This window comes from Vigna unguiculata, chromosome 5, assembly GCF_037176805.1.
Source record: "Vigna unguiculata cultivar grain cowpea cultivar isolate G323 ecotype 2 chromosome 5, ASM3717680v1, whole genome shotgun sequence".
NCBI lineage: Eukaryota > Viridiplantae > Streptophyta > Magnoliopsida > Fabales > Fabaceae > Vigna > Vigna unguiculata.
In genome coordinates this window covers 5,061,609-5,084,022 of record NC_140796.1, presented here as the reverse complement: position 1 = coordinate 5,084,022, position 22,414 = coordinate 5,061,609, and the positions used below count along the sequence as shown (strand labels likewise).

Sequence of the window (22,414 nt, the reverse complement as noted above, 5' to 3'; positions counted from 1 at the left end):
CAGACAAAGCTAAAGAAAAAACAATTACAGATAAAATAAACATATTTTATATTGTTGCTAGATAACTTGTTTTTTCTTACAACTTATAACTCTATTGCTTCTGTAAAAACTTTACATTCTCTATTAGAAAATAGTGTCGATAACTTCTTGGTGATTGGTTCTGTTGAAGATTGATTGTCATTTATTATTTTCTGTTTAGTTAGTGTTCTACATAAATTAAAACCAATTCCATCAACAGATAGTGAGAATTTTCACTGGAAAGATATGTTTAGCATCCAACATGGGGTGTCTATTTAGTTAGTGTACTAGATCATTACTTTCTGTGTCATTAACACAATTCAATGAAAAATATCAATTTACTGATCTTTTTATAAAATTCTAAAACTGAATTGAAAAGAAATAAATAAAAGGAAATAAAAAAGACTTTAACCAGTAAACTTCTTATATCTAATGAAAATAAAAATACTTTATAAAAAAAATTAAAATTTTATGTAAACAAAACATTTAAAAAACAATAATTTAAAATAAAATCAACTATATTGTAAAATTCCCTTATCAAATAAAAAAGTAAATCAACGAATACTAGAGAAGATAATTACGCATAGCTGATGTGAAGCATTAAGTTTCATATTTCAGGATTAAGATATGATAGATTTAGACAGATTTGATTCACATCATCCTCCTTTTTGTTCTCAACCTATACCTGATAACAAAAGAGTGCATTTCATCATTTTCTGATTCCTCAAATAAATGCCAACCATTTAATATCTCTAACAGATTCATTTGAATATGAAAATCAATGTTCGTTTGGCAGCAAGTCACTTCAATCTCCTACATTTTACAGATTGCATAACTACAAAACAATGCATCATTTACCTACAACCTTTTTGCAGCTAACAACAGTTATTAACAAAGCTATAAGCTGGCACGATGATCATCAGATATGGTCTCTTCAGAAGAAGTGTCACTGTCAACAATGATCAAGTCATCCGGTTTCTGGACAAGAGGTTCCAGAGACTTGTTCATCTTCACCACCCCATATTTTCTTCTTGAATAGGTTGAATAGTGAGAACCATTTGGCATGTGTGGCTCACTTGCCCTCAGACCATTGAACCAATTTTGAGGTACAAAGCATGAGTTGCTGGTATTAAAGCAATGATCTGAAGTTCCCGGCATGTCTGGATGAGAACTCATCACCGCAGACATATTTGGCATGATTGGAGGAGTGTTAACAGCTTCCCTGAGCCAGTGGGGCAAATTATTTGCCGCAGCAGAACAATTAAAGGGATAGTCATTAAAGTAAGAGTTCTTCCTGCAAATGCTCAAACTTCCCGGAGAATTTAAAAATCCTAGTTCATACTTGTCTCTGTTGTTGTAATTGGCCTTTCTGGAATGAGTAGTTGGCTTATGACTGTGCTCAGTGGTGTTACTTTGAAAGTTATATCTGGTGATAGGTTTCTTCAAATGGTTACTCTCCCAGAAACTTTGTTTAGGATCCAAGTAGCAAAAATTTCCCTGCAATGATGCCATAGCTGCTGCCCTTTCTGCTGCTGGATACATGAACTGTGGAACATCGATATCGTTCAGAAGTTTTAATTGTTCAGCCTCCCACCTCTCAGCAAGGTCCCCGGGTACCCTTAATGGTGAAAACCGTAATTTAGGATCCCTTAACATGGCATCCCAATTGCCCCTACCATGTCTCCTTACACCAATCCAAAGAAAATCCAACTCCTCTTCAGACCACATGATAGGGTGTGGCTTCAAATATTCTTGAAAATTTCCTCGTTCATTTAAAGCTCTTGTTCTGTGTACAATGTTGTCATGTACTACCTGGTTCCTGGGATGCGATAGTTTCCGTTTTGGTGATGACAACCGACATAATCCATCTCGGACAATATCTCTACTTTCAGTGGTTGAATTTGACAAAGACAAAACTGACATACTATTAACAGAATCACTGACTCTGGCCTTGAGCTCCATAGGTAAAGACAAGCCCAAAGAAAGAGAAATCATAGGCATCGGTTTTTGTTTATTGGTTTTTGTATGTTGAACCCTCGTTCTTTCTTCAGTCATCATTAACTGAGCTTGAGTACTACTTGAGCAAACACCAGCTATAGCCTTTCCTTCTGAAATCAGCTGGATATACAAGAGGATGAGGAGAACCAGATATCAATAATGGGGAACACTATCATCGTCTTTTAAAGGGAAGATATAACATGAACTTCATAGTTCATGTTTACAAACAGCCCCATGCAACAAGCTTTAAAAGAGTGAGAAATGCTGCACTTGGGAAGTAAGACTAACAGTGCATAAACCATTTTTGAAGAAATCCAATTAAGGAAGTCTTGGTACACATTATATTTCCAATTAGGAAAAAACAATGTTTTGTCCAATCTGGTACTGGTTAACTGCTTATTTCTAGATTTTGTTAATTCTTCCTAAATAGGAATAATTTTGCCAGAATTTCTGCATTGTAATTTTCTTTTCTAAAATATAAAATATCACCTTTGAATTTATGTAAATGCATTGGTATCCTCTTGTACCTGTGTATTTCTAGCATTTAAAAGGTCCAGTTCAGAAACTTTATCTTCAGCAATGGCAGAACTACTGCATGTAGATTCCAATTTGGACCCAGGTGCTCTCATCCTCAAATGAAAGGGATGCTTCTCAGCACCCATGTTTAAATCAACAATGTGTTCTTCTGTATCACAAGAAAATTTATATGAAGTGTAAATTCTTTAAATAAAATGAAAAAAGAATGCATGATGAAGCTTCGAAGAAATATATAAATCAATAAAAACTTCACAATTACTGAACAAAATATTTAGATTTGATATTTCAATGTTTAAGCCTAAGGGAAAAATCATACCCGCAACGTTATTAGGCGGGTCAAGCTGAGGTTGGCATTCAGCAATTTTCATCATTTCATTGCCCAAACCATGTTCATTGGCCTCACGCAAAGAGATTTGGGACTTTTGTAGTTCCTGTTCCTGATTAGTGGCTGTGGCTGCAGGATAAGAATCTCCAGAATCAACTTTGATAGAGACTACCTGGCAATCCTTATTAAGATGTTGGTCTTCCGTGTGAACCAGACAACTGTGACTCAGTTCTCCTGTTCTGTCATTTTTTCCGGAGTCTTCCTCATGACAAAGTTTCTTTCTCATGTCTGTCATACTGTTAGAATGCAAGCATTGAATACAATTTTCCCCAAGCGGCTAATGGTTTTCTAGTGGATTTATAGTATTAAAAAAAATAGAGTTGAGAATTATGAAAATATACCATGTTTCAGAAACAACTCCAGGGGAACACGGAGAATCACTACTTTTGACCTGTCATAAAATTAAGAGCTACTGTTATTCACGAGATCTGTAATCAATTGATTGATGATCAATATCAAAATTTGTCACAAACTCAATACCTCTATGAAACTCAGTAGTTTTCATGATCAAGATGTCCAATACAACTGTCTAATATTTAGAGTTCTGTTTTGAGTCTGTTTAAGCTATTATCTCTTGACTTTGTCACTACATCTCCAGAAAAGGATTAGAAAAACCCTGTATCCAAGTTGGATAAAGAATTTTAAACCTACTATAAGCTTTGTATGATTAATTGTTCTTTTGGTCTCTCTTATTTGAATTGTACGTGACTTTGATCCTCGAAGTTTTTGAGTCAATTAAGTCCCAATGTTTTCAAAATTAAGCAAAGTTGGTTCCTTCATTTTCTATCTAAAGATTTTAAATTCTCACTCAATCTTCAAACAATTGAATTGATTATATAGTTTCAAACATTAATCTGCTCAATACTAAGTAACCAAAATATCTAATTACATACAAAATATAATTAAAAAAAAAAATCAAAACTTCCCCTCTTCCAACCCTGATCTTTGTGGGAAATTCTTCAAATTGTCTTCAATTTTTTACTGTTAAAATTATAAAATTATTTCATAGCCCAAACTCATCATAAACCTCAAATATTTGTATAGAAAATAAGAACTTTAAGGTTTTAGGGAAAAAAATGTTGGAAGAGGGGCCAAAATTTGGTTGGTTCTAAAATTAAAGGGACTTGATTGGCTCTAGAAAAATTTGGAAGACCAAAATAACAACCAAAAATAAAGGACAAAAAGTACAATTAAGTCAACTTTTTAAGCTAACCTAACTGCAGAACAGAGTATAAAATTAGTGACGGATAAACACTTAAGTCAGATTACAAGATGATTTTAGTCATGATCTACAAAAAGTATACAGAAATATACAAATCCATGGATAACAACTACTTGCAGTTGCACTAAAAGATCAATGATGTTTCAATAGAAGTATAAAAGTTTGTTGACAACATGAGATTCTCCACACTAAAAATTGTAGTTCCATAACATACAATAATTCAAGAATTTGTGAATAGCAAAGCTAAAATCCCTTTATCCAAGTGAATAAAGTACTCTATAAAGCATCAAATCATTCACTGCATTCACATATAAAGATCATCAGCTAAGGAGAAAAATGATAATCCTAAAATTAGCAATAAATATTAATACAAAACTTAAGAAGCTTCTACAAATTAAAATCATCGCCTAGAGTAATTATCGTATAACTTCATGAATAAATCAAAATTTGAAGTAGAAAACCATAAGGTTTAAGAGAATCACCAGGGAGCCATACTTTTTCTTGAGTTTGACAAAGCTCCCCTCTTTCTGTAAGCTCAGCAGATTGATTAAGGTCTGTCAGGAAAGACATAGAGCAACTTCTACAAGATGTTTCATATTGCGTTTCATTGAATGTCTTCCCTTTTTCTGAAAGCTCCACTGATTGATTAAGGTCAGGTACATTATCTACAGGACATTCCTCGCTAGATGATTCATCACTAGAACATAGATTGCCATTTGCAAGCATACTCCACTTGGTTAACACTGAAATGTTTTCCTTCGTGTGCAATAAGCTGCTTTGCTTACCATTTCCATTCAACCCCTTTTTTCTTTTGTAACATCGATTGAAGGTTATTAGAGGACTGGTCAACTTGGCCCGAATAACCGTATCTCCAGATGGGTTTCTAATATTATCTTTGGAGCAACAATCAGTAGGATCATCCATTGAAATATTACAAACAGGAGATGTATTGACTTGCGCAGAACTGATATCCCTTGTGATCATTTCTGAGTTGTCTAAATTAGAATCATTGCCAGCACCCAATTCAACTGGCAGGGAAATTTTATTAGAACAGTTGTCACATCCAATACCAGAGCTTTTACTGGCATAGGAATTTCTCTGAGTATCACAATCATTATCTGAAGTCTTTTCTACTATGGGCAACTCCTCATCATCCTTCTTGATGTTATCCTCACAAGGATGCTCAGTTGAAAATGATTCATGGGCAGTAGCCATTGTTTCTGTTGCATCGTTGTTTCCAAGCACTCCTATCTTAGGGTCACCAGTATTTTGAAGCAGAGGCAATGATGAATAATCCAGCTGTTTGAAACATGGCCTTTTCCCTTCACTAGTATCCTACAAAATATATAGATGAGTAAGCCTGTCAGCTGCGATCACAAAGCTCTCCATTTAATTGGCAGTTAAGTGTTATTCCAGTATATACCCTTTTTTGCACCCAAAATTAATTTACTTGCTCTGGAATTGACAATTATAAGAATGATGGATGTTATCGTAATGCATCACATCACCAGGGAAACTCCGCATGAGTGTTCTTTCCTTGATATTTCCATTGTTCTTTAAAAGGGAAAAGGAAAAAACTGAACTTTAAAGGCCATGATATCCAAGCTCTTACATCAAAAGAACTTTCTCAACAAAAAAATCACCTTCCTGACCTGTAAATATAACAAAATAGTAAAATATAGGCTGTTTAAATTTGTTACTCGGTTATCAGCTTTCTGGATTCCTCCCCTGACATTCCGAAATTGAAGTAGGCCTCCTTGCTTTCATGTTTTATACAGTATATACCAATTTTATGAGTACATTATGAGTATTTCAAAATTTGGTTATCTGTATGAGTATCTCAGAAGTTCTAAAGGGAACAAGCCTAGAATTGAGTAAATTGGGAATGATGATTTTTAGATAAATTTTGACTTAGTCTAATTTTTAGTTTTATATATTTTTACTTAACCTATTGGTTGTTTTACTAGGTCAAAGTCAAAAATCATTTGTTATTATAGAGCACTACCCTCTTGATTCTCTCACCAACTTGTTTACTTCTTCTCTTCCTCCAACAAATTCACTGTAATATTGGGAAAAAATATTATAATTTTGTTCCTAGGGGGTGCATCTTACAAGAGTGTGTACCTCCGAGATTTTCACATTACTAACCAAACACTACGAGGCAAATAAATCATTAGGGGTCTTCTTTACATAAAATTTTCCATAAACACTTGTAGGAAAGGAGATAAAAAATGTATAATGAATTAAGCTGCTCCCATTAGATAACATCAACTTATAGATTGAAAAACTTAAACAAAAGAGGTTCAATAGAAAGTATGTGCATAAGTTGATTTTAGCTTATGAGAGAGGTCCAATTTATTTTACCTTTTGTACATTTTTCTTTCATAAGTGTTTATAGAGATGTTTATCCAAAAAAGGCATGAAGTTATTGTTTTCAGACGCCTCAAACTACATCTTTTCTATAATCACAAAAACAATCTCAGAAGTTAATTTCTTACTATAAAATTAAAAGTTATCCATGCCAATTTCTTTAAAATTTTGTAGATTTATACTCTTGCCAATATACATCAATGCATTTAAGAATACTTCGTATCAAGGCCCTCAAAATGCTACCTTTACTTGTTAGACATGAGAGTTTACATAAAGTACATGAGTCCCGGCAATATAATGTCATAGTTTTTCTTTGCCAATAATCCTCTTCACTGCCAATATACACCAATGCACTTAAATCCAGTATTTTGTAACAACCAAAACCATTTTTATTTGAGAGAAATACATTAATGAACCTAGCCACTGGCTAGTAGTTTATGCCAAGGGCTACAAGAGTTTTTTTAAATCTTGATAGTAATGGAATTGCAGAAAGAGAGAGAGAAGTTTGATGCTCCATGAACATATCAACAAAACCAGAAGTTGAGTTTTTAAGAATCTCACCTTCGTTTTTTCTTCATGCTTTTCTGATGTTTTCTCTACAGTTTGGTTGTCATTACGGGCATCTTCACAAACCGAATTTTGGTTACAATTCCCATGGATAAAATTACTAGTTAGAGATTGCCGCCTTCTTTTATAAGTTAGAAACACTTTGTTTCCGAACATTTAAACTTCTTTAGATAAGAACTCCTGAATTGCTGGATGCTAGGCTTGGATCACTGAAGAAAACAAATTAAAACACGGATCACCAATGAAGTCCATTCCAGTTAAGAGTCAAGCATTCAGCACTGAAGTGCAGAATATTATGAATATAGATAAATAAATGACAAAATGAATACATCTTACAAATCACAGGACACATCTCTCAAAGATTAGATTATGATAGCATATATCTTCAATCTACAAAAGTAGTTTAAGTCCTGATTTAACCTGCAAATTAGTTAAAAAGCCCTTAAGGAGTTGCAAATCACATAAACTGATATGAATGAAGGCAAGAAGGGCAAGCAAGTTTCACCTCAGGCATTTGAAATATCAATACAATATTGTGATGATTGAAAATCTTAAAATGGTCTAGTGCCATGAAATTTTCACGTGTATTATATGCAAAAGCAAAATGGAAACTAGTCGCTTTTTATTTATAATTTATACAAAAGGACCAGCCAGCTAAGCATGGGACATCTTTGTTGCAAAGAAAAAATCGCAAGCTCAATAAGCTAAAGTATAAATGTTCATCTTTCTTCTACATAGAAGTTCAAGGAACCACTTAATGTGCCACAATATTAATTAATAAACCATAAGAGCCCATGATTCCCTCAGTTTTTTTTTTTTTTCATGAACAACCACATTCTGAAAGAACCTTTGCCAACAGTAGCAACAACTGGACCAATAAGGTCCTTTATGAGGGTATCTAACACAAAATTCCACATAGAAGCAATCCCTACCCGGAGAAACTTCGATAGTTGCATCTTTAAACAAGAATACTTTTCTTTAATGACCATACTTCCCTATTCCATCGACATTGAACACTTCATTAACCACGTGAATCCACAGAAAAACACTTCACTAACCTGACCTCCAAGTCACCACCATCCACACTCCATCATTTTCAGAGCACATGAATGAAAACGCTCCGTTTAACGCAGTTTGTAAGCAAAAAATGAGATAAAATCTAAACACCCCCTAAAAACAAAAAGAAAGAAACTTTGCTTATAACCCGAAGCTTCACCTACTTCAAACACAAACCCCACTATTCTTTTTTCTTTAGACACAAAAAAAGGAAAAGATTCCTTGCAGCAAAACCTAACGAGAGAATGGGTCCATTCACACTAAAGAATCACCGGTTTACATTTACTATTCAGCCATTCTCCACATCACCCAGATGAATTTGTGCAATTTCAAGCCATGCAGTGCGCAAAAAGAATCAAACTTTGGCAAGCAGTCAAGCAAAAAAGAAAAGGAAACGATAAAAAATTATGGAGAAGTGCAAAAAAAAAAAAGAAAAAAGCAGAAACAGCTTACAAAAGAGAAAGCAGAGACAAGTGAGCGGAACAATAATACACCAAAGTTGAAAGCTCTTCCTGTTGTCAGCATCTGTCTCTACTCTATAGTACTTTGAGAAACTTAACAAGAGGTAAGATCAGTCCTTGTACAATGTATTTGGTTATGTTTTTCATTTTTCTTGTTCTCGTTTTTCATTAATAATAATAATAATATTAATAATTAATTATTAATAAGCAGCAGAGCCACACTCACTGACAAAAACCTTTGCTTTTTGCTTGCGTTTTCACGCCAACATTGACACGTCGCTTCCATGAGGTTATGTCATAGGCCCAGAAACGAGAAAGACCCATCTTTTAACCTGATTTAGGCGATTTCTTTTTGCACCTCCGTATGTTTCCCGCTAAATATGAAAATTCTAACTTTCTCCTTCGTGTTTAAATTTCTTTTTAGATTTTTGTAATCTAAAAACTTCTTGATTAGGAATGACAAAAATATTGGTGTCCATGACTATTCGTAATGAATAGTTAATATATGTGGATAGTGAATATTTTAATATCCGTTTATAAATGGATCTGATTCGAATATCATATTATTTATACTGTAGATAATTTTTACCCATATAAATTTAAATTTAAAATTTAATTTATATTTTATTAATTTAAATTTAATTAAAATTAAAATTTAATTTATATTTTATTAGAATAAATTTAATCAAATTTTAAATATAAATTAAATTAAATTTATATTTATATTTTATTTTTTTCATAATTTTATTTAAAACCAAAATTGAAAAACATATATCTTTTTTCAATATTTGTGGGTATGCGAATAATCATGGTTACCTGCGGATTTTAAAAAAATTTGCAGATATTTTTTAAACGAATACTCGTCGAGAAAGCAGATAAGTAGTGGATGGATATCTTTTTCCAAATTGAATTGCAAGTAGACATTATCCTTATCCAACTCAACCCGTTGTCATCCCTATTCCTGATTATTACACCATTTAGAAGTAAAACATCTCTTTCAAATAACACACCCTTTTTTGCATTAAGAATGCTTTCACATTTTGTTTTTGTCTTATGAAGTGTGTAATTGTGTGTGATCAGTGGCGAAATTTTGACAAAATATTCAAGAGTGCATTTCTTAAGTTTAATCGACGTAAATGTATTTTTTTCATTTTCGTCTCAAGTCATTTTCTTAAAAAAAAATTATTCTTTTAATTTTTATTATAATTTTTTAATATAAATTTACCACCTCTCACCTATTTATAGAAAAATAAATTTATCATTATGCAATTGTACATATTAAACAAATTTATCACATATAAGAAAAAAATCCGTAACAAAAAAGAAAAATTAAATTTATTCAAAAAAATAAATTAATCAATTCAAAAATATTTCTTAATTAATAATTTTATCGTAGTGTAATTTTATTTTGAGAAAGAAAAGAAATTGAGGATGAAAATTGGGAAAAAGAAAGAAGAAATGAAAAAGAGATGGAGATCAAAAGAGAAAAAGAAAAGAATGAACTATACATAAAATTAAAAAAAAAAGTTTAATAAAAATAATATATAAAAAAAGAAAATTAAACAATTTTGAAGGAGTCCACTAAGTCATCGAGAAGGTCCATCGGTGTATGTAATTCGAAAAATACGTTCGACTTTTATATTACAAAATCCAAAAATATATTTTACACAAAATATATTTTAGATTACATAATTTAAAAATTCATTTTACATAAAATAATTTCAAATAATATAATTCAAAAGACATTTCTTAACTTCTGGATTATAAGACTACAAATATATTTTGCATACAAAACTTTCGAATTTTTTTATCAAAAAGTCATTTTGACTTGATTAATAATTTCATTCTTAAGTGATTTTGATTTTTGTACTTTTTTTTTACGAGTTCTGTCCAGTTTTTCAAAAAGAAATCAATTAATCTTTATTTTTATATATAAGAAAAATTTTATGCGATTCATTTCATTAAATTATAAGGACTGAAATATTAATTAAGTTCTCAAAATTAAAGTTACTGCTTTTGTTTTACATTTAAAAAATATGACTAAAATAAAGTGTACAAATGTCAAATTGGGAATTAGATATAAACCTAACATTCAAAAGTAGTATTAAAATCTATCTTACTATATTTATTGAATCATCATACAAAAATTTATTATGTGAGGCTTGAGTAAGTTTAAAAGTATTTATTACACATCTCACATAAACGACGAGTCAAATTCAATAACATCATTATAAAAATTATAATAAATAGTTTATATTTAAGATTCCAAAATAAAAAAGGGACGTATTATTTTTCTTAAATTACAAATTATATAATAAGAAATTTTTAGTATTAATTTTAATCATTACAATTTTTATTTCAATTCTTTAATAAAAAAATTATCTTTTAGCTTTCAAAGATTATTAATATAAAAACTACAATTATTTGTCACAGTATAGAGAGAGACGGAACTATGTAACACTTTGTAGAAGTGCTAAAATAAGTGATTTTGGACCATTTAATATTAATAAATTTAAAAAATAACTAAATGTTAATTTATATATATATATATATATATATATATATATATATATATATACTAGCGTAACACATGTGTTATCGTGTCTGTGTGTATATATTTTTTAAATATGCATGATATTATATTAATAGGTGATAATATTATAATGTTATTAAGTTAATATATATATATATATATATATATATATATATTAAAATTATATTTATTAAAAATAAAGTGAAATATATCATAACAGATAAAAGACTAACCATTGATAAATAAAGAAGAGAAGAAATAGAAACATCTGATTTTATAAAAAGTTTGTAAAAATAACGGTCAATTTTTAAAAATTTAATAAATTATTATATTTAAAGGGGTAAAAACGGTATTTTGAAAAGTAGACACAAAAAGGGGAATCATCTTTATATATTGTTATAGATATATATTACATTTAATTATTTTTTAGTATTTCAAATTTAGTGTAAGTCTAGTCCAGTGAGTATTTTCTTTTATAAAAATCATTTCATTTTAGAGCAATAAAAAAAACATTTGAAAATTATAGTGATGTAAATTTTAGTTTCTGAAGTTAAAGTCATTTTCTGCTAACTCGTTAAAAGTCATATTTTTAGATATTTTTTCATACCTATTGCCGATAATAAGTAACAGCCAAAAATTTGTATCCATTTTTCATGATATTATGCATGGATCAGATATATTATGGCGAATTCGTCAGATTTCATTGTGTCTTCCACAATGGAATCTGAAAAGTGAGATTCCGGGTAATTGTTTCCATAATCTTTTTTTGTCTGAAGAAATGACTCATCGAAATAATGAGTTACTATTGATATCGACACATCTGAGATCGCTAAATGTTCAGGAGTTCTTCTACTTGGATGACTTAGATGTCTCGTATTTCTTGAAAAAGCGATTCGATTGATGGGATTTGGTATAATACTTATGAGATCGATAAGATTCCAATATTTATTCTTAGAACATATGGATTTGACCCCATAAGCGGGACCACCACCCCATAACATGTTGCTACCAAAAGCAAAACTCCGTATTTCTTCTAGAGAATCTCCTAATTGTTCAAAAGCAACTAAAAAGATATTCTTTAACCAGAAAGAATTCAGTTCAGATATAGGATACCTATTTTAAAAGTCACGATCTTTGAAGTTTTGCATATTTTTTGTTTATATCTTCAGACGAATGATACATAGTTTTCTTAATACATATTAAAAAAAATATCGAACATGTCATTTATTAAAATAATGTTAGTGAAATAATTATGCTTTTATAGTGTATACTTTTCTCTATAAACACGAACATCTATCAGCACACATTCAGGGATAAACTAGATGTTTCAGTAAAATTTAAGAAGTTAATCTGAATTGTTTTTTATAGGTTAAAGTTGTGTTGTGGTTATTTTTTAAGTTTGGTGAAAGGGTTTTATTTTTAATCTGAAAAATAAAACAAATTTGTTTCAAAAAATAAGTGGGTAATAAATAGCATGTGAAAGCAAAAAATAAATGATAGTTTGACATAGCCTTTTAAAAATGCTTGACACATACTTTTAGTAATATTATTTAATATTTCATTATTAAATACTTATAAAATTTTTTTGTATTTTTAAAATAACTATAAATAAACTATTCTTTACAAATAACAATTATTTAGAAAGCAAAAAGCATGCTACATGCTGGGGGACACGTCCATGCATGCCGCCGACGACGACAACTATGCGGTGGTGACGCGCCGTGTACTCATCCATCATTCCATGACAGTCAGTTATGTTAACGCGGCACATGAAACGACGTGCTCTCTAACCGTTCCACGTGGCAGCCACTTGGGATTTTGTCATGCTTTCCCTTGCCCAGAAAATTCAAAAAACAAATAAAAAGAAAAAAGGAAAAAGTAAAAAGCGTCGGAGCCTTTATTCCTTCCTTGGCATAACCATAAAGCGTAACGAACCTTGGTTCGATCTTGGAAGTTCTCCGTTCTCCTTTCTCCATTCCGATGGCGGAGGAGAACACTCTCCACCGGGCGACCTCTTCCTCCAGTGACATCTCAGTCTCTTTAGACACAGACGCCACTTCCGCTCCCGCCTCCGCCGGTAACATTTCCTCCTTAATCTTTCCCTCGATTTTACAAGATCGTTTCCATGCAATTAGGCTTGTGGAGTAACGATAGTAAAAACAAGAACAAACACAACTCATGCGGTTACGTGTATTGCTTCTTCTTTGGATTGTTCTTACGCAGGGCCTCTTCACAGGAATTCATCCTATACGGAACGGAACACGCCTGCGCCTACACCTGCACCTGCACCGGTTAACGGTGATAATGATCTTACGAGAGTTAGGAGCAAGGGAAGCAGTGTAGCGGCGCTTGCTAGGTTCCTTGACGCCAAAGTACCCTTCAGGGAAAAGGTTTCACCAGAATTACTGTGTTCTATAATTATTCTTCGAATTTTATGCAATTGAAGGCTCGTATGTAGCAATGTGTTGCATTTTGGAAGGGGGACGTATATAACAGGACAGGGACTGTAGTGTAATTTTATGCTGTGACTTGTTTCTCAGTTGGAATTTTTGTTGTTGGGAAGATAGATTTATGCATCAGTTAAATCGGAGGTGTTAATAGTGGCGTGCTGAACTGTAGTTTTGTGTTGAATGGGATCTCAATTGTGCATATCCCCGCATATACCTAGATACATTATAGGTTGCCGAGTATCCTAACAATCATTCTGTATTGGTCACGTTTCCTGATACTACTTCAAATTATTTCTATCACTTTAAAATATTTAACTTGACGCTTTTAAATTCTCTTCATGTTTTTTTAATCCTTGAAAACTGTTTGCAAATGTGTTAGGTGCAATGGGTAAAACGGGCTTCCGTACTTAAGGCTGATGGTACAGTTGAAATTAAAGTTCCAGGAGTAGGAAGTAGTGTTCATGAGCATCATGTTAAATGTGATGAACCTCATGAGGAATTTTGGGATGCAATACACAATCAGGATATTCGACCTATCAAGCCACTTCAAATTGTAATGCTTATAGTCGGCACACGGGGAGATGTCCAGCCATTTATTGCCATGGGGAAGCGTCTGCAGGTTTTTTGCATTCCTGGTTTCTGAAGTATTAGTTTTAGACGATGATCATGTACTGCAAGAATGTGTTGTATATTGTTACGTTGTGTTAATGGCAGTAATTAGGGTTCAAAATGTTTAATTTTACTCTGGCGACATTTAATAACAATGGACATTTAATAACAATGGAAATAGGTTATTAGTTTGTTCTGAAATTAAGCTTTTAATGCCAAGGTCCTGCTTATGAAATATTTTTGCACCAAGCAAAAGTTTTGTAATTTTATAATTTTAATGCCAAGATCCTGCTCTGGCTTGCTTAATTGCTTTCAAAAGCCTGGGAACATAACTGGTCTCCTCCTAGTAACTTGTGGTTCAGGTTTTCTGTGCAAGTGAGCTTACAGTAGATTTATGGTTTTAAATTTTACAAGTTTACCAAATACAGTCTTGCATGTGATGTCTTTACTTTTTACAGAAATTTAAAAATCAGTTTATTTCACCCCTCTCTCTGACGTTGTACAAGTTGAAATTACTGAAGTATGGCTTTGTGCCTGAGAGACGGTTGAACAGGACCAAAGCATTTTTATAGTTTCACAACTTGCAAAGTACAACTAAAATAACCCTTTTGTATGTCTTCCCTGTTTGTCCGCCCCATAGGAATCGTACTGACCCTAGAGCTTCATTTATTTGTTTTGACTATTATTGAAACAGTCAGCCCGTGTTTCATTATGGATCACAAACTTTCTTTTTAATAGCTTATTACTTGATCAAACTCGTGACACTATCGAAAATGTTGATGTCTTTATTTTCTAAAGCTTTTTCATTCTCTTTTCCTTTAATCCTATGTAATGCAACCTAGTTGAGGCTGTGTCTTTTGCAGGAAGATGGCCACAGAGTTAGGCTAGCTACTCATAAGAACTTCGAAGATTTTGTCTTGAATGCAGGCTTGGAGTTTTACCCTTTGGGTGGAGATCCTAAAGTTCTTGCTGGTTGTAAGTGTATCTTGTCTTAATCCAAAGCAAAATCTTTCTAGATCCAACTTGCTTTAATTATTTAAAATTGAGTAATAACATTACCTGGTAATGACTACTCATACTAACTTTTATTAGTAACTTGCCCATAGCATCATTTGTAGTTTTCTACTATTTATCTTCATAATTCAACACAAAAATAATTAATCAGATGAATGCAGTCCATTTTTACCAGTGGAATGGATTTCATGCCGCCATCTCTCCTTAACAAGAAATGTCATGTATGCTGTAGTTATTTGTCCAAAAATATGTATACACAAAAAAACTTTATCTAAAAAAATGAGGAGCTCTATAGCTGGAATAGAAGGTGAATCTAAAACTTAATATAAAATCACGAGGATTACTCCCCAAGAATCAATGGTACATTTTTGGTCATATGGAGGTGAGGGAATGTTTATACCACTCTTTTCTGATATAAATATTTGTAGCCGTTTAATGAATTGTGTTTCTTCTCTGTTCATGCTTTCAAATTATAAATATACATGTTTTCTTCAGATATGGTCAAGAATAAAGGCTTTTTGCCATCAGGACCTTCAGAAATACACATACAAAGAAATCAAATCAAGGATATTATTAATTCTTTGCTTCCTGCATGCCACAGTCGTTACCCAGAGTATAATGCAACATTTAAAGCAGAAGCGATAATTGCTAATCCTCCAGCATACGGTTAGATTTTACTTAAGATATTTTTTTTCTTTCAATTTCATTGTGCTATGTTTCATAATCATTATAAATAACATTTAAGATAATGTAGTTCAAGTATTTTATCAAGTAATCAGAGATTGCAATGTAACGGAAAATTCAACCACAAACTGTGTCCCATAAAATTTATGGATTTTTATCCTCTGAAGTGCTTGGTAAATACAGAGTGGTAATCTCACAGTTCATTATAACTGTAACATCCCATTTAATAGTTTTTCACACTATCAAACAAAATATTATATCGTGATCAAACAGTGCAGATAGTCAGGATAACAGTCATATATACACAATATATGAACTTAGTACAGTCCTTCGAGCTGTTACTTCTACATATATATATATACATATATATATATATATATATGTATATATATATACATATATATACATATATATATATATATATATATGTATATATATACAAAGTAATAGAAGGTGAAAAGGGTGCTAAACTACACCACTCCAAAACATACAACCAAAACTTAATTACAGCGGGCACTCCCTGCCATGCTCCACTCCTACTCAGGAGGGGTATCTCCACCTGGTTTCTGCCCTGCTCCCACCAAACACAGGTGATCATAGCAAAAGGACAAAAATACAAAAGCAGACAACACAAACAAGAAGGGTAAGCCAACTGAAAGAAGCAACATAAATACACTTCGCAATTAGAGAATTCATTCATAGCATATAATACAATCATAGTTTTATCGACTCAATATCCGGATTGTGTAAGGGACGTTGGAGCTCTTGGTGGCTTGCACCTGTAACGGTTCCTAGACTCTGCAGAGTCTGGACACATGGAGTATTCACCCAACCGTTCCCAGGGTAAGTCCCCTCCACGTCTAAGACTTGATCAAGTCCGACGACGAGGACTTCCTGCTACTCCTCACGACATAATCCATTCTACTCTATCTGAGCTTGAATGATTATTGGAGTTTCAGGATACCAACCATTTTAGATTTCTCACATCCTTACACACACTACTATTCCACTTGGATTTCCCTTGAAATTCCATTTTAACCTCATCTTCTCATAACTTATATTCATCCAATTAAATCATACAATACATCAATGATAGCATTCAAAGCATACAGGACCTAAGTTGCACAAGGATGCATTAAAGCATATATTTTTACCAAAGAAAACAGATGTGAAGCACTATCACTGCAGTGGTTCTCGCTCAGGCTAAAAAGTCTAGCCTAGGCGAGAGGTTATCTCGCTCAGACGGGTCAGTCTCGCCTAGGCGAGACACTAACAGTTGTAAAAGAGAAAAACCTAGGCGAACTCTCGCTCAGGCTAGACTGGTTCGCCCAGACGAGATCGTTATCTCGCTCAGGCGACCCCAGCTCGCCTAGGCGAGACTTCGCGCAGGAAGAGATGTGCGTCTCCTGATGCTTTCGCTCAGACGAGAATAACTCGCCTAGGCGAAAATACCAGGTCACACACTTGTTCCCACATGCAACAGACCAGTTTCTATCAATCACCAAGTAATTTTCACCAATACACGCAATACAAACACAAATTCATCACTCAATTACATAATTCAAGCTCATCCATAGATTTTCTATACAAATTTGAGAAGAGGAGCTAGCTTCCCTTACCTCTATATATCTTTCTAATGAACTTGGACCCTCCCACTCAAGAGCTTCAGTCGTACCACTAGAGAACTGGAATTTCAGGTCCAAAATGAGATGGGTTCCCAACAGCAGAAAGGGATTCTACAAATTGTCGAATTAAAGAGGAATGAAATGGTTGGGAGTGACTTACATGGAGGAGAAGAAGGAGTTGAAGCTAAGAGGAGAGATTCTGAATTGACCCCGGGTTTGGATTCTGCTAATACAGAAGAGTGATTCAGAATTTTCTCCTTTGATAGAGAGAAGGCAGAGAAGAGAAGAGGGAGAAGGGTGTTGTGAGGTGCAAAGTGTTTCAGTGGTGTGGGTGGCGAGAGAGAAGAGATTAGGGGACTGAAAATTTGGGTCTTCACAATAACTGCGACTGTATTTTATCTGTTAGTCCATCAATGGTTACTAAAGTTTAAATTGTATTTCTCATCAGAAATCAAGAAGCACTGAGAAAGATAAAATGAGAAAAAGCTTAGAGAGAAATCTGGGAAACATTTGTTCTGACACTATTAACTGAAAGTCTAAATCATACGGGTTCTGCTACATTTACTGTAACTGATTAATTGATAAGGATAGTTAGACTTACAAATTTTAATTTGGGTACACTCAGGGAAAATATATCTACAGAAAAAATAGCTGGAAAATTTTGTATTGTGGTTTGCCAGCTTGTTAATATTGATGAAGACCTTATAAGGAAATCTTCGTACAGTGGCTTTTTTCAGTTGGGTTAGTTTTCCACATCAGGGTCTCTGTGACCCAAAGAGCAAGCTTTCTAGAGTTTTGTGCTGATTAAGTTTTAAACTACTGAATTTAAAGAGTGGGCAAAGTCAAAGGCATGGGCCGCAAGATTGTATTGGCAGCAGCAGCTTTCACGTTTTATTGATTCGTTTTTTTTTATGGGTAAACATCTAGATTAGATATGTTTTTGAGGATTACTTCATTTCGTTATGAGAGTGAAAAGGGTATACTATTAGTTTAGCAAAGCAATGAAAAACAAACTTATGGGAGACTTTTAGTGACTGTGAAAAGTAACGCATAACAGAAAGAGAGGGGAAGAAATCCTAGTTTTCTCAAGCTGAAATGCATGATGAAAGACATTGTAGACTAAACAAGAAATTCCTCCTTTTTATTACGAAGTCCCAGAGATGGAAACTACCAATAGGCTATTAACAAACAGAAATAAAGTTCACTGGCAGAGGAATATAAATTACTACGCCTCTAGAAAGCTATCTGATATTATTCACAGCTGTTATGTATTACTAAAAAATATTGTATGTTCTTTTAATGTATATGAACCTTATGCAGGGCATACACATGTTGCTGAATATCTAAAAGTTCCACTTCACGTATTCTTCACTATGCCATGGACGTAAGTCTTGTTTCATAACACAGGCTAATCCTACACTTAATTATACATGTCTACTGTGATTTATCTCCTGTGTTTATCAAGCATTGGCTTAGGATCTAAAATCGTTCTCAGTAGTCATAAAGAACAGGTAAGCAGATAGGTTAGAGGATACTTTTGTACTTCGATTATGCATGACAATGTTTTACAACATTTCCAGGCCTACTACTGAATTCCCTCATCCTCTTTCCCGTGTTAAGCAACCAATTGGCTACAGAGTGAGTTCTACTATCTGTCTGTTAATCGTTAATCTGAAATTAGCCAATCTATTAATATCCCATGGGATTCTAATTTATCGTTTTGTTTGGTGTTTCAACTCTCAGCTGTCATATCAAATAGTTGATGCTTTAATCTGGCTTGGAATACGAGACTTGATAAATGAGTTTAGGAAGAAAAAGTTGAAGCTAAAGCCTGTTACATATCTAAGTGGATCTTACACTCACCCTTTTGATGTGCCCCATGGTTATATGTGGAGCCCTCACTTAGTCCCTAAACCAAAAGGTTAGATATGTATTTATAATGTGTTCTCATATTTTAGCCCTCACTTTTCCATTGCAATTGTTATTAGATAGGGTTGTGAGGAATACTACCACAATCGTTATTTTGTGGAGGATGTCATGATAATATATTTGTCTTTTACTGATTTGCAGACTGGGGACCTAAGATTGATGTTGTTGGATTTTGTTTCCTTGACCTTGCTTCAACTTTTGACCCACCAAAATCGCTAGTAGATTGGCTTGAAGAGGGAGAAAAACCTATTTATGTTGGATTTGGTAGCCTTGTGAGTTTCTATACTACTGTGTTTTGGTCATCTAATTAACCTCTGATGACTCTGCAGATTACACTAAGATTTGTTAGTAATATATATATATATATATATCAGACTCGGTGACTTGTTCCATACTAAGGTGTTAAATTAAAGGTGCCTCGCCTTTTGATCTCTAATTTTGCTTCGGAAGTTGTCTGTGAGAAGGGGAAGCTAAGAGATAATTTTTTTCTGAGTTGTTCCTGGAAGTTCCCACAAAGTCATTTCAGTTTTCAAATTAAAATTAAAAGAAACATCTGTCTTGAATGAAATTCTGTACAATTGTAATAAAGGCTTGCTGAAGAAGTAATGATGACTTTATACTTTGAGAAACAAATATAGAAAACGCTTGCTGAAGAAGTAAAAATAAAGGCTCTTCTATTTCATGTATTTGTTTGCCAAAGCAGAGATATGAAACTGCGGATAAAGAATCACTATACATATTGAGCTATAATTCTGCTTTTGATTGTATTAATCGTCAAAATAGATGTATGCCAACTTTATATCCTTCAAACACTATTGTCATGTAATATTTATTGGTCTTTTAAACAGCCTTTACAAGAACCAGAGAAAATGACGAAAATTATAATACAAGCTCTGGAAAAAACAGGACAGAGAGGTGTCATTAACAGAGGCTGGGGTGGTCTTGGGTCTTGTGAGTCATGATTTCTACTTAAAACATGCCATTGGTATACTATTTATGCTTATTTGATTGTGAAGTATGTAGTAATTTCTGTTTCTCAGTGGCAGAACGAAAGAAATCTCTGTATTTCTTGGACAACTGTCCGCATGATTGGCTGTTTCCCCGATGCACTGCTGTGGTAAATTTTCACTTAATGGAAGTACTAATGTTTTTTTTTTTTTTTTAATTTAAATTTGAGTTCTGCTTGAAAGTTACCAATTTCAGATACATCACGGGGGTGCCGGAACAACTGCCGCTGGTCTTAGAGCTGAAGTAATGTATCGGTGTAATGTGAATTCTTGCAATTTCAATATTATATTCCTCTCAAAATAATAAGATCTTTTCCATTCGGCAATTTTGCAGTGCCCAACAACCATTGTACCATTCTTTGGGGACCAACCATTTTGGGGAGAGCGGGTACATGCTAGAGGAGTAGGTCCTGCACCCATCCCGGTGGATGAGTTTACATTAGACAGGCTGGTCGATGCCATAAACTTTATGCTGAAACCAGAGGTAATATTTAATTTGATCACATATCAGAGCAGTTAGTACTGTGAATGTAGCATATAGAATGTGTTCCGGTCTACCCTTGTTCATAATCCATAAATATCCCATACCATAATTTACCACGAAAAAGCATTTGCTCGACATTAATGTTTTGGTTGGCGATCGTTAGTAGTATATGCTTATCAAGCACCCATTTATTTACTTTGGTGACACACCGATTTATATATTTTATCATGGGAAGTGACAAAATCAAGTAAAGAAAAAGAAGAATTCACCATTGCTCCCGAAATACGGTATGGAATCATATTAACAACTGGAAATGACTTCACAGCAGTAGTTTCCCCTATTTCTTTCTTTAGTTAGGGAACAATGCGAATCTGTCAAATATGGTCAAGACTCTTATACTTTAATGAATTCTTATCTTGGAACTGTGAATAACTCGTGAACTTTAAAAAACATTATGAATTCTTAGAGATGAACTAAATCTACATGTCTTTTAGAGATTGAGAACCAAGTTACATCGATATGAAAGTATAGGAAGCTTGGCCGTGTTTAACTGTGATCTCAACATATTTTTCTTTTCTTATAATGGTGACTAGAAGAAACTTGGGACATTTTACATGTTATTCAAACCCGTCACTACTAGGTTGACGCTAGTGAGAGTTTCCGTTAGTTGCTAGTAATTTGTTATTATGGTAATAGATCTGCGAATTCATTGCCATCCTGGAATGCTTTTCGTTTTTACTCTTGCTGATGATATATATCGTTCTGGGGCTTATATACAGGTGAAAGGGCGTGCTGTTGAACTTGCTAATTCCATGAAAAATGAAGATGGGGTGCTAGGAGCGGTTAAAGCTTTCTATAAACATTATCCGGACCAAAAATCCAAGTGTGAAGAGGCCAAGGCTTTAGCCGCCGTAACCAAGCCCAAGCCCATTCATAAATATTTCTCTTTACGAGGATGTTTTGGTGGCTCTACATCTTCTGTGGATACACATCGACCATAAAAAGAGGAGAAAAAAAACTACATAAAGCACACTCGTCCATGTAATCATGTCTGTCATCCAGAGTAATTCTGATATAGAAGCAATTCCTAAAAGTAAATAGCCACGGTGATTTTGCTGAGCTTCTCCAGAAGCATTTCTGAAGGGATTCCAGTATACTCCAATCACTGTCAACAGATGCTACCTTACATCTTTTGTTTTACTTTTAGTAAACGGTTTGTATGTTACAAGAACCAGTGTTTTGTAGAATACAACCAATCATTTTCTATAAAATTTATGGACAAGGAAGATGCAAATTTGTTGGTTTATTTTTGTGTACTGTTCTCCTCCAAGCACTATATTCAATTAGTGACTGTCCTCGCTCCCTTTATGCTAAGAGTGACAACAACAGAAACTTTTTAATACGTGATTATTAGTTAAGATTTGTTTAAAATTACAAAACTGAGTATGAGACACGATAAATAAGT

The 22,414-nt window shown here is 33.3% G+C and overlaps 2 protein-coding genes and 1 long non-coding RNA gene across 9 annotated transcripts; 1 reads left to right on the top strand and 2 right to left on the bottom strand.

Moving 5' to 3' along the window:
* Window positions 1-760: 760 nt before the first annotated feature.
* LOC114186182 (uncharacterized) lies at window positions 761-8,780 on the bottom strand. Of its 6 annotated transcripts, none has more exons than XM_028074214.2 (8): window positions 8,607-8,780; window positions 7,434-7,517; window positions 7,092-7,306; window positions 4,656-5,495; window positions 3,280-3,329; window positions 2,870-3,174; window positions 2,544-2,701; window positions 761-2,136 (listed from the first exon to the last, which is right to left on the bottom strand). In XM_028074214.2, exons 3-8 carry the CDS (start codon window positions 7,251-7,253, stop codon window positions 916-918), a joined length of 2,736 nt encoding a protein of 911 aa, XP_027930015.1. In that variant the 5' UTR covers window positions 7,254-7,306; window positions 7,434-7,517; window positions 8,607-8,780; the 3' UTR covers window positions 761-915. The 6 variants fall into 6 exon arrangements, with proteins under 6 accessions (XP_027930015.1, XP_027930017.1, XP_027930018.1 ...); XM_028074216.2 differs by lacking the exon at window positions 8,607-8,780 and adding an exon at window positions 8,434-8,583; XM_028074217.2 differs by lacking the exon at window positions 8,607-8,780 and adding an exon at window positions 8,030-8,575.
* Window positions 8,781-12,992: 4,212 nt separating this feature from the next.
* Window positions 12,993-22,255, top strand: LOC114183591 (sterol 3-beta-glucosyltransferase UGT80A2-like). 2 transcript variants are annotated; one of them, XM_028070665.2, is made up of 14 exons: window positions 12,993-13,224; window positions 13,371-13,537; window positions 13,977-14,216; window positions 15,070-15,181; window positions 15,716-15,886; window positions 18,850-18,913; window positions 19,110-19,167; window positions 19,273-19,450; window positions 19,600-19,730; window positions 20,307-20,409; window positions 20,499-20,575; window positions 20,662-20,709; window positions 20,800-20,949; window positions 21,729-22,255. In XM_028070665.2, exons 1-14 carry the CDS (start codon window positions 13,128-13,130, stop codon window positions 21,948-21,950), a joined length of 1,818 nt encoding a protein of 605 aa, XP_027926466.1. In that variant the 5' UTR covers window positions 12,993-13,127; the 3' UTR covers window positions 21,951-22,255. The 2 variants fall into 2 exon arrangements, with proteins under 2 accessions (XP_027926466.1, XP_085529227.1); XM_085673101.1 differs by lacking the exon at window positions 15,716-15,886.
* Window positions 16,065-18,292, bottom strand: LOC114183592 (uncharacterized). The gene is made up of 3 exons (XR_014994990.1): window positions 17,690-18,292; window positions 17,524-17,589; window positions 16,065-16,475 (listed from the first exon to the last, which is right to left on the bottom strand). It is a non-coding gene; the product is annotated as an uncharacterized LOC114183592 (long non-coding RNA).
* Window positions 22,256-22,414: the final 159 nt, after the last annotated feature.